The 11,778-nt window shown below is 63.9% G+C and overlaps 1 protein-coding gene across 2 annotated transcripts in view; it reads left to right on the top strand.

Annotated features, from left to right (window-relative positions):
* Positions 1-1,638: 1,638 nt before the first annotated feature.
* KCNQ1 (potassium voltage-gated channel subfamily Q member 1) overlaps positions 1,639-11,778 on the top strand; it is a 358,401-nt gene continuing 348,261 nt past the window's right edge. For both annotated transcript variants that reach the window (XM_058526148.1, XM_058526147.1), the window contains exon 1: positions 1,639-2,049. In XM_058526148.1, coding sequence (XP_058382131.1) covers positions 1,661-2,049 — 389 coding nt within the window. In that variant the 5' untranslated portion in view covers positions 1,639-1,660. The remainder of the gene's footprint in view (positions 2,050-11,778) is intronic.

Below are 11,778 nucleotides of genomic sequence, written 5' to 3'. Positions count from 1 at the left end.
AATTTATCCTTGTGTTGTGTGCCATGTGGATCCAACTTTATCTTTTTCCCTTCTCTATGGCTCTCCAGCTGTCCCAACACCGCCCATTAAAGTTCACCTTCCTCCTGCTGCTGGGATGCGGATGTGCAGACACTGCTCGCTCGTGCATGCGCTCATTCGGAAATACTGCCTGCCTGCCTGCCGTGTGCCCTGGCCTGTCCCCCTGGTGCCCTGCAGAGGTGGACTCTCTGCCTGTTTGGGATCCTAAGTGACGCACTTCTGAGGAAGGTGCCCTGGCCTTAGTGGTGCCCAAGTCTCCACAGCGCCCGGCACAGGCTGAGACCCACTCCCCTCTTCTCTCTGCAAACACAAACTGTGCTGGCCGTGTGCAGGCAGTCTCCGAGGTGTGGGGAGGCAGGGGTGAAGGGCCGGAGCTGGACTCTGCCCACCGTCAAGAGCTGACTTTCTGGTGGGGGGTACATTGAGTAAATCAGCCCCGGGTGCTCAGGGAAGACCTGGGAAGTGTCTCTTAGTTATGGACCCCGACCTCTGCCTGGGGCAATGTCTCCAGAGAAGCCGGTTTTTTCTATTTGCCACCCTATCCTCCACCCTGGCGTCTGGTCAATGCACAGGGACCCAAACGCCAGCGCAGCACGGCTGGAGGCAGCGCAGGGGACCCGCACAAACCTGATCCCATGACCTACCTCTACACTCACCCTCACCCAGGGAAAGCCACAGGGCCGACTAGCAGCCCCGATCAGGTGGGCAGGGATAGGACACCCAGTCTTCACACTCCTAGGGCTGCCCAAACGCCTCTCTCCCGACCTGCTCAGGCAGCCCCACTCACCATGCCTCGCAGTCAAACTCCATCCAGGCCCCAGCTGTGCCGCCCACAGCCTCCCCACATGCACAGTTCCCACTGGGCCGTCCCTGACTGTCGATGGCCCCGTCTTGCCTCCTGGGTCCGACCGCCCTAGTGGGCACCGACTCAACATCATTCTTCTCTGCCCACAGCGTGCGCCCCCGGGCACCCACGGGAAGTTCAGAGTGTTCGCGGGGCTAACACGCAGTCTTCCTGGCGCCGAGAGGGTCAGTCCGCGAGCCCCAGGGCGCCCCTCCTTCCCTATTTACTTTCCACCTCCTCTTCGAAGAGGCTCAGAGAGGGTAAAGCGGGCGCCTGAGCCCTACCCTGCCCTCCTGCCCAGACCACGCGATTCGCGGTCGCTGCACCTGCCAACCCCGAGCCTTCCTTCCCGGATCCGCTGGAGGCTCCGCGCCCGCAGAGCAGGTGGGCGTGGGGGGGCGAGCACGTGGGTGCAGGTGGGGATGAGCAGGCAAGCACCGAACCGGGCAGGCCCAGCAGGTGAATGCGAAAGGGACGGGACGAACAGGTGGGCACCCACCCGGATGGGACCAAGCAGGTGAGCGCGGACTGGGCGCCGCGTGCGCGCCGGTTGGTCAAGGGCGGGGCGTCCGGCCCGGGGCGGCGCACGCCATCCCCAGGGACTGGCCCGCGGCCACCGCCCCCTCCCGGCCCCGCCCCCTACCCCCGGGCGGGGCGGGCAGCGGCCCCCCGCGGCGGGGCTGGCAGCAGCGGCTGCCCGCACTGCGCCCCGGCGCCCGCCTTCTCTGCAGCTCCCGGTGCCGCCGCCCGGCCGGCCCCCGCGGGCCCTGCCTGGCCATGGCCGCGGCCTCCTCCCCGCCCAGGGCCGAGAGGAAGCGCTGGGGCTGGGGCCGCCTGCCGGGCGCCCGGCGGGGCAGCGCGGGCCTGGCCAAGAAGTGCCCGTTCTCGCTGGAGCTGGCCGAGGGCGGCCCGGCGGGAGGCGCGCTCTACGCGCCCATCGCGCCGCCCGGCGCCCCGGGGCCCGCGTCCCCCGCGTCCCCTGCCCCGCCCGCCGCGCCCCCCGCCGTCGCCGACCTTGGCCCGCGGCCGCCTGTGAGCCTCGACCCGCGCGTCTCCATCTACAGCGCGCGCCGCCCGCTGCTCGCGCGCACGCACATCCAGGGCCGTGTCTACAACTTCCTCGAGCGCCCCACGGGCTGGAAGTGCTTCGTCTACCACTTCGCCGTGTGAGTATCGCCGGCGGCCGAGGCCCGGCACCGAGGGGCTTTCCGCGGGGCTGGGGAGGGGTGTCGGGGTAGCGCTGTGCCCGTGACACCTGCTGCCGCACGGACCACGGTCGGAGCTGCGACTGGGAGCAGCCGGGAGGGAAGGAAGAGGTTAACAGACAGAACAGAAACATCGTGGAGCCTGTCCCTTGAAGTTCAGGGCCGTGTGGCTCTGAGCCTGTGGGGGCGGGCAGTTCCCGGCTGGCCCTGCCTGGGCCTGTGTGTGGCGGGAGCCAGCTGGGGAGGGGTGCCAGAGCCCAGAAGTTGGCTCCACTCCTCGCTGGAGGGACGGTCCAGGTGTTAATCCTTCTGGGAAAGGACATGTGCGGGGGGAGCTTGCTCTTGGGTGCAGGGGAGAAGATTCCCCAGGGTGGCCCTGTAGGGAAGACAGGAACCCCTAGAGGGGAGGGCCCTCTGCTCCTGCAGCAGCATCACAGACCCTCCCAGTCAGGTCAGGCCTCTTGGCGGTGGTGTTCCCTGAGGGGTCAGCACGGAGGTGGGGAGTGCCCCCTGCCCCAGTTGAGGAACCAAGCTCATGAAAACTTGGATTGAAGCGAGGAGCCTGGAGGGGGCACGCGGAGGGGAGGGGTTGGGCCACGTTGCCAGCTTCAATCAGAGGAAGCTGTGCACGGGGAGAGGGCAGGGCCCTCCAGGCAGCACCTGGCCCCTGCAGTTACCCAGGTGCTTCTAATTCATGGTGTGGCGCCTGCGTGAGGCAGGGCAGGGCAGGGCACTCCGTTTCAAAGGGACAGGGGCACGAGGAAGTTACCTCCTCGGGGCCGCCCTCCTTGCTGCCTGCTTGAGCCCTCCCTGCCTTCCATGGTCCTACTTCCTGGCTGCCCAGCCCACGGCCTCTCGGTATGGTGCCAGCCTCTATCCTGTGAGCCTTCACTCAGCCATCCCCACGCTGATTGCGGGGGCTCGTCCGGGGGCCACACGGGTGGCCTCCCTCTGGCTTCCTAATGGTGGTGCCCGGCGCTCATCCCTGCTGCCTTGGCTGGCCTCGGGCAGGGGAGACCTGGCAGAGGAGCGTCCAGGTCCCGTTTTCTCCCAGTGGCAGCTGCCACCAGGGCCCCCAGGATGCAGCGGAAGCCAGGCTCCAACCAGCTTGGAGCATCATCTCGGGCAGGGGCGGCGGGGCGGGGCAGCCTCAGCTTCTCACCTTGCTCCGCTGTGAGTGCAGGTGATATGGGGGTTGCTGCCCTCCCTGCTGAGGGGCAGGCAAGTCTGGGGGTCAATGTCCCTGAAAACATGGGTGGACCACAATCTTCAAGCCTCTTCTCTACCCCAGCCTCCCAGAGTGTGAGAGGGCACGTGAGCTGTGACCGTGGCTGTGGGAGACGGGGGCCCTGCCCGCAGCTGCAGCAGCACTGGCTTGTCTTGGGGTTTGGGGGAATGTTCCTGTGCAGTGACCCCAAGGGATAACCCCCCGAGTCCCACACCAGCCATGTGAACACCCAGCCAACACCAGGCTGTGGCGCTGCTGTGCATGTGGGCTGCCCGCCTCCTAGCCCTCACCTGCTGGATCCCAGACTCCCTGAGATGTCCAGGGTGGGATGGACCACACAGCAGGGTCCTGGGGAAGACCCTGCCCAGCTGTTTCTCCATCCTGGAGCCCTGCACGCCAGCTCCAGGCAAAGGGGGGGAGGCGTGGGCAGAGGATTGCCAGGCGGTCTGCAGTGCCCCCCACTCCCGGAGGGCCGCCAGGGTGAGGGGCCTCCAGACACACCACTGGTTCGGGTCCGGGGTTTGCAGGCCGTGGGCGCGCGTCGCCCTGTGGAGGAAGAGGGCTCGCCGCACCCCAGAGGAAGTCTCTGCTTACACTTGTGTTTTCTTCCTGATTCTGATTGTTTAGCCCTCGGAAGTTTGCTCAGCAGAGTCTGCCTTTGCCCAGCCTCCCCAGGAGCTGGCGGGGCAGGGGCGGCTTCCCCTCGGGGAGCTGGGAAAGGGATGCTCCTGAGAGTGGCTGTGTGACCTTGGGTCAGTCTTTTCCTGCTCTGGGCCCTGTCCTGCAAGAGTTGTGCTGTGGCCCTGGGGAGTGAACACCCGCCACATTCCCCCCGTGCCGGGTGGGGCTGGAGGGGGACACTGGCCAGGCAGGGTGCGTGGCTTGTCTGGGGCCTGGGAAGTTGCCCCCTCACCCCTACGTCTCCAGGAAACTCACAGAGCCCAGGTGCTCTCTGAATCAGCCAGTCTCTTGAGGGAACCTGGCCTTCGAGCTGGGACTGCAGCTTGTGGCCAGTGGCTGGAGCGTGGCCATGGCCCTGTGAGGGGGGTGCACAAGGCCCGCTCCAGCCCTGGTGTCGCTCTAAGGAGTGTCCGAGATAGTGGCAGAGAAAGAGCTGTGTCCTTGGTGACGTGGATTGTGAAACGTGCAGGATTATTGTTGCGACCCGGGCCTGGCTTGGTTTCCGGCCCGAGAAGGACGAGCCTGGCCTTGAAGGGCCCTGGGCGGGCTGGTGGGTGTGGGAGCTGCTGTCCTGGCGGGCCCTGCAGGGCTGGGCACACTCTCCCAGGCGCAGCTGGGGAAGCAAGCCAGGATATCCTGTCCCCCCCATCGGGGAACCCCTGCTCCGGCTGAGAGGAGAGCAGCCCTTCCTGTGCGCGCCTGGCCTGCCCTGTCTGCTGGGGTCAGGGAGCAGGATGCTGCCGCCCTGAGCACTGCCCCCCAGGCCTCTTCTGACCCCCTTCGTGTCCCCACCGTGCGTGGCTCCCACTCCAGCTGAGGGCACAGAGGAGTCCTGGCCTCCTGGCTGGTGGCCCTCGGCCGGGATCATCTGGGTAGGGAGCATCCCTGCCCTGGCCATGAGGCGGGGCCCCCCCTCTGGAGGGCAGGATGAAGGCTGCCCCCAGGGGACCACATCCCTCTCCTGAATAGCGAGGAGCTTCCAGGACAGGAGCCCCAGGAGCCCCAGGAGCCCCTCCTCCCCTCTGCTCTCTCTTCCTCCCTTACCCCCCACCCCCCAGCTCTTGGGGGCTGCAGGATGACACGATACGTGGAGATTCTTGTCTTTTCCCAGCTGCTCCTTACCACACCTACTCACGCAGCCGGGCCTCGGGTCTTGGCCACCACTGTGGCTGACTGACCCTGGGCAAGCGCCTCCCCTGTGCCTCAGTTTCTCCGTGCAGGTGCACAGCACCCCACTCGGTCAGCAGCTACTCTGGTTGCCAAGCTGCTTAGAGATCCGGGTGCAGCTGAGTTTAGGGAGGGGCCTGGGAGTGAGTGGAGAGCCCCCCCGCCCCGGCTCACACACTTGGCTTCATGCCTCCTGTCCCCGCCCTCCCGCCACCCTGCCTTTCCCGGGTTCCCAAGAACTTTCCAGTGGCTTTGGCGGCATTTCACAGGGTGCATTAATCATTGATGGCGCTGGAAGCTGGCCCTGGCGGTTTGTTGGGCTGGCTGGCCCTCCTTTTCAAAAGAGGAGGCCAGTGTGTGGGCTGCGTCCCCCAACTCTGTGGCTCCCAGGGCCCGCCTGCCCCCAGGCTCGGGTGTTAGGGTCCTGAAGTGCCCAACAGGCAGTGATTCTGCAGACCCTGGAAGGGAAGCCAGCTAGGGAGGGTGGAGGGCGCGGCGGGCCGCGTGGCGGTCTGCGTGGCGGGGTTGGAGTTTGGAGGAGGATGGGCTGTCCGGTCTCTTCCCCCCATCCCCTTTGAGACTCCTCCGCTCGTTTGTCAGCCCCCAGTTCCTGATAAAACTGGGAATTCCTTCTGTTGCCTCTCCCTGTGTCACCTTCCGCAGGGCCTGGTCCCCTGGCTGTCTGGAGACACCTCACTGCTGCCCCAGACCCAGCCCGACATTTCTGGACCCGCTGCTGTCCCTGTGTCAAGCACCTCCTCATGGCCTGGCATTAGTTGTGGGACCACAGGCATCCCTTACTCAGGGGCCACCGGCTGGGGGGGACCCAGGAGACCTCGAGGGCATGAGGGAGGTGGTGAGAGGAGAGGGGCTGGTCTGGGGCTGGAAGGAACCCCCCAGCGTGCACTGAGGTCTGGGCCCAGGAGGCCGCCTGGCTCGAGATGCAGGGCTGGGTGGGCGGTACAGGGGGTGGGGACATGGGGCAGGGACGATGCTTCGTGTCCGAGCTTTGCCCCTTGGCTGGGCCACCTTGCCAGGTCCCTGCGCTCTCCGAGTCTGCGTCTCCTCCTCTGTGCAGGCTCGGTGGCCGCTGGCATCTTCCGGCAGGGCTGTTCAGGTGGGAGAGAACATTCGCCCGTGCCTGGCACTGAATCGGCGCTCCCCAAGAGCTCAGTGCCCATGGCCTTGGCCTGCACCCGGGGAGTGCCAAGGGCGCTGGAGGGACGGGGGGGGCCCCTTTGCAGTCACGGTCCCCATGTGCTGGGACTTTCACATGCAGTGGTGTGTCTCAGGATTGGGGCTGGGGGAGGGGCTGGGGCACTCTGTCCTGGGGAAGGTGGGTGTGGCGTGTTTCAGGTGGCCACATGCCGACAGGACAACCTGCCTCTGGGCGGGAGGGGCCAAGACACGGATGCCGCCAGGCCCTGGCTGTTGAGGGGACAGCGGTACAGGCCGTTTTGTGTGACGGAGGTGTTGGAGTGTGGACTCATGGTGGGTTCACACAGGTCCTTCTGTTTGGGTCAGATTGTGCCCCTCAGAAAGATCTGTTGGAGTCCTGACTCCCAGTACCTGCAAATGTGACTGTGTTGGGAGATGGGCCCTTTAAAGAGGTGGTTAAGGTTAAATGAGGTCATTGGGGTGGTGACCGGTATCCTCATAAGAAGAGGAGATCAGGACACAGACACACTCAGAGGGATGACCATGTGAGGTCACAGGGAGGAGAGGGCCATCTACGCGCCTCGGAGAGAGATCTCAGGAGGAACCAGCCCTGCGACACCTGGATCTCGGACGTCCAGCCTCCGGGACTGGGAGACAGTTCAGGCCCCCGGTCTGGGGGCTTTGTCTTGGCAGCCCCAGGACACTCACACACCCCTGCCTGGCGGAGCCGAGCTGCCTGAGGTCAGGGTGACCGCAGCCCGGGAGCTGGCGTGTCAGGCGTACAAGTGCAGCGAGCCCTGCCATGTGCCGTCCCGGGAATGACGAGAGGCTCCCGACCCGAACCACACATGAACCACACGTGCTCCAGAGCTGGACACAGGTCACGGCAAGCTGAGCAGGAGCAGCTGGGGTCCAGACTCCAGCAGGGCTGCTTCTGCAGGCGTCGCATGCCGGGAATCCTCCTACAGCAGAAGCCGGTTCCCCAGTTCACCCTCCCGGTGCGGGACGTCCTCGCCGGCAGGAGCAGGGTCTTCGCAGGCCAGCGTGCCCTGGAGATGCTGCTGAAGGAGGGGTGGTCCGGCAGGTCCAGCAGCCCGGGGGGTCCTCGTTTCTCAGCAGCTCCTGGGGGATGCTGCTCTGTGACCACACTCGGAGGGCAAGGTACCGCTGCGCGGGTCTTGTGCTGCGTGCCTGCTCGGCCGCTCCTGATGGGGGTCTGGGTCAGGCCCTGCCTGCCCCCCTCGGCCCCCAGCTCTCTCGTCTGGGAGATGGTGCCAGGTGAGCTCTGCGGCCCTTCTCAGACTGACGATGGAAACCAGCTCTTGGCTCGTGTGACATCTCTCGCTGCAATTCAATACCCTGTCCACCAGTGAGACCGACGGGGCCGGGACAGTCTCGTGTCAGGCTCCCGTGAGGTGGCAGACAGTGTCCAGGGAGGCCCGTCTGTGAGGAGAATGTGCCGGGCCCAGGAGGGGCTGTGGCAGGGGGTCATGCTCAAGGTGAGACATGGGCATCTGACCCGTGCTGGGAGACCACAGCATGTAGGCCCAGGGAGATACCACAGAGAAGCTTCTGGAAGCTCGTGTGTACTGGTGACTGGCCTCTGCTGCTAGAGGAGAGAGTGAAGAGATGAACCCCACCATCTAGTGCCTTTCAACTCAGACCCCACGGATTTGGTTACAGAGGGGAGGGCCAGGTGGTTCCCGCTTCCCTCTCCTCAAGAAAGCACCTTGGAGCAAGGGGCAGAGTGTAGAGGTGGCTCACTCTGTGCCCTCGGGCACATCGGGTGAACCTCCGGGCGGCACCCCAGAGGGCAGAGAGGGCCACGAGCAGTCATTTCTCTCCCGAGGCCCCCCTGAGTGCTGTCAACAGCCCTAACTCTCAGGGCAGGGTTAGGTTACAAGGGTGGGGGTGTCCTCCGCCAGTGCCCCAGGATAGGACCCCGGGAGCCGTTTTCCGAATGTGTGGTGGCATTTGTCTTCTGCTGCCTGGCCTGGGTGGGCACTGGCTGTGGCAAGGGTGCCGGGGCAGAGGGGCAGCCTGGCTCTCCGCTGGAGGCCCTGCCGGAGGCTGGAGGGGGTGGGAGGCTGCTGTGTGCACTGGGAGCCTGGGGCTCAGGGAGGGAGGTGATGTGCCTGAGGCTGCCTGACCCTGAAACCAGCAGCTCCTTCTGACGGCCGGGGCTCCAATCCAAGGAGGCTCGATGAAGTTCATGTCCCACCCTCCCACCTTGGCCGAGAGGTCATGATGTTGACCCTTGGGTGGCTTGGCCATGTGAGGAGCAGAAGCCACTGCTTGTCATGGAAGGAGAGGAGAGAGAGCTCCTGGGCAGGAGGAAGCTGCCTCCTGAGAGTGGCACACAGATCCCAGGCAGCCCCAGCCTGGACACTCTGCTCTGGCTGTGGCTGATGAACTGGCCCTCTGCGTCCTGGGGCTGCCCACCCTGCGGGTGGGGTGACCAACATTTAGAGGCCTTTGATCTGGCTGCTTTAGGCCTCTGCCCTAAAGCCCTGCTGCCCAGAACCATGAGCTGAGGCTCAGCTCGGAGGCCGCCTCCTCCAGGAAGCCTTCCCACGTTGCCACAGGCAGAGCCATGCCTTCTTTCTTTGCCACCCCCGGCCCTGGTGCTTGGGGCCCCCGTGGTGGCTCAGCCATCTGGCTGCTGTGCAGGGCGTTAGTGTGTGCTGGTCTCGGTGCTCCTGGGCATTAGAGGGTCCGAGTGAGTGGGCCCTGGGAGCTGTCTCCATCCTTACCTGATATCCGGCAGGGATGCAGCAGGACTCACGAGGGGGTCACCTGGTGCTGGCCTCAGAAGCCCAGGCCCCTTCCTTGCCTTCTCCCCACTCCCGGCCCCCTCCAGCCTGGGCCGTGGCGGTCAGCCTGCTGCCCGGCAGCTCTGAGCCCCACAGACAGGCCGGACCTGATGGCATCCGCCGCCTGTGGGTATTTTTATCCAGTGGCATTCCTGAGCTCGGGAGAAGCATGACTCGGAAAGTGGTGAGCAGAGGCCCCGGGACCCTCCTGTTTAAGAGAAGAGCCCTTTTCCCAGGAACTTCTCTGTCTTCACAACAGCCCCGGCTGGGGGTAGGGGGCAGATCCTCATTGCCCAGATGAAAAGCCTGAGGCCGGAGGGTGAGAGGGGGTTGGGGGGTGACAAGCCAGGGCCACGCAGCCCTTGACAGTGGGACCCAGGTGTCTGACGCCTCCTCAGCACTGTCCACTTGTGGACTGCTGCTTCCAGAAGGGCCTGGGCAAAGGGCAGTGTGTCTGAGGACATGCCTGAGCCCCTGTGCGGAAGCATGGTCCCCGCTGAAGGTTGACGTGTGGCCCCAGTGCCACTGTTGCCGTGGAGGCCTCTGAACACAGGGAGACCCAGCCGTGGTCCCAGGCTGCTCTGAGGGGATGTTGGCTCTGTCGATCAGAACAGGACTCTGAAGAGGCCCCCCGATCTGCTCGCCCATCTGCTGTGCCTGAATTGGGGGCTTAGGCTGGGGCAGCTGACCCCAGGGCCTGCTCCTGCCCACTCGGGAACTCTGGGCCTGCTCTTTGCTCCTCTTTTCTGCAAAGTGACTTGCAGATGGGGAAACTGAGGCCCAGCTACTTGGCTCATGCAGCACCCGGAAAGCTGTTCCACTTTGGCCCAGAAGCTCTTATGATGCTCATGTTTTCAAGCAAGACGAAGCCTCCTTCCCAGCGTCGTGCCCGGTGTGCGCCCATGGGCACCCCCGCTGGCCCTCACCCCCAATCGGCAGAGGCTCCCTCTGCCGCCTCCAGGAAGCACCCGACGGCCACCCCCTTCCGACCTCCCCGGACGCTTGCCTCTTGCCCGCCTCTCAGGGGGTGCCTTCCCGGCTGCCCCCACCCACAGGGTGCCGACTCATTGAGGAGCAGGGGCTGTGGGCTTCCTCTCTGTGTCTCCCAGGGGCGGGCCCCCTTCTCTGCTCCCTCTCCAGACCACACTCTCGGGCAGACTGAAGGGACGCTCAGGACAGCAGCTGCATCACGTCTTCCTGCTGTGTTAGCTGCTGAGCACCACGCGGAGATCTCCAGCGGGTCAGAAAACAGGAACCGAAGCCAGGCCAGCTGGACAGAGACCCCACCCCACCCCCCGACTCCCTGCAGCCCTGGAACACTTCTCCATATGGACACCGCCCCGGGAGCCCAGCCCAGCCCGAGTCGGGGGCTGCCTCGTCCAGCTCCGAGGAGCAAGCAGAGGACCCCTGACCCAGAGGGCCAGGCCCTTCCTTCCCAGAGGTGCCCCCCAGCTGGTGGAGGGGAGCAGCTGGGGATCCCCAGGGGAGCCCGGAGGAGCCTTGGGCAGTGCCTGAGCAGCCGCAGGAACCACATGCTCTGGACGTTGGATGTTGATGGGTCGTGGGCTTGGCTTTCTGTTTCATGACGTCTCCAGCTGGTCTCTTGTAAAAGTCACGTCTGAATTCTTGGCTGGGATGGCTCAAGATATTATAAAACGTAAAGCTCGGTTAGTTAAAGCAGTGTGCTTCTGGCATATGGACAGGCAGGTAAGTAATGGAACAGAATAAAAAATCCGTGTATACACTCAATTACATATGGAAATTTAGCCAAAATGTAGGCAACATCTCGAACCAGTGGGGAGAAGATGTTGTGGTTTTTTTTTTTTTTTTTGGTGATGAAGATTAGCCCTGAGCTAACATCCATTGCCAATCCTCTTCTTTTTCCTGAGAAAGATTGGCCCTGAGCTAACAGCCACGCCCATCTCCCTGTATTTTTTATATGTGGGACACTGCCACAGTATGGCTTGACAAGCTGCATAGGTCCACGCCCAGGATCTGAACCGGTGAACCCTGAGCCGCCGAAGTGGAGTACATGAACTTAACTGCTATGCCACCGGGCCGGCCCCTCTAACCCATGGGGTGAAGATGAAGTTTTTAATGTGATGCTGGGGAAATGGGTAGCCAGGAGGAAGGAGGTCAGGCTGGACCCACTCCTCACGCTGCACCCCAGGGTGAATTCCACATGGGTGGGAGAACCACTCAGGTGCCAGAATCACGCACAGGGCGGCCTCCACCAGCCGAGGCCGGGAGACTTCTCTGACTCTGACTCGGACACCAGATGCGTTAAGGAAGAGATACGAACGTTTGTGTGGGAAAGAAACAGCCTTTGTGTGACACCACCACCTGAACGGTAAAAAGACAAACTGGGGGACGGTTGTGACACGGTGGAAAGGGTCAACATCTCTACTATAGACAGAGTTTCTGAAAATAGAGAAGAGAGAACCAACAGTCCCACAGAAGATGAGCAGAGATGTGGCCAGACAGTGAGCAGGACCGGTGGCCAGTCCTCCAACATTCAAGAACGTGCTGACTCACTTGTGGTCAGAGAAATGCAAACTTCACCGAGATCCCGTCAGACCGGCGGAAATCTGAGGGCGTTTGCAAACGCCATGCTTGAGTGGTGGGTGAGGCTGTGGGGAAATG

This window comes from Diceros bicornis, chromosome 31 (genome assembly GCF_020826845.1).
Source record: "Diceros bicornis minor isolate mBicDic1 chromosome 31, mDicBic1.mat.cur, whole genome shotgun sequence".
In the NCBI taxonomy this organism is placed as follows: domain Eukaryota; kingdom Metazoa; phylum Chordata; class Mammalia; order Perissodactyla; family Rhinocerotidae; genus Diceros; species Diceros bicornis.
Note: the sequence above shows the minus strand (reverse complement) of the source record. Positions and strands in the feature narration are given on the sequence as shown.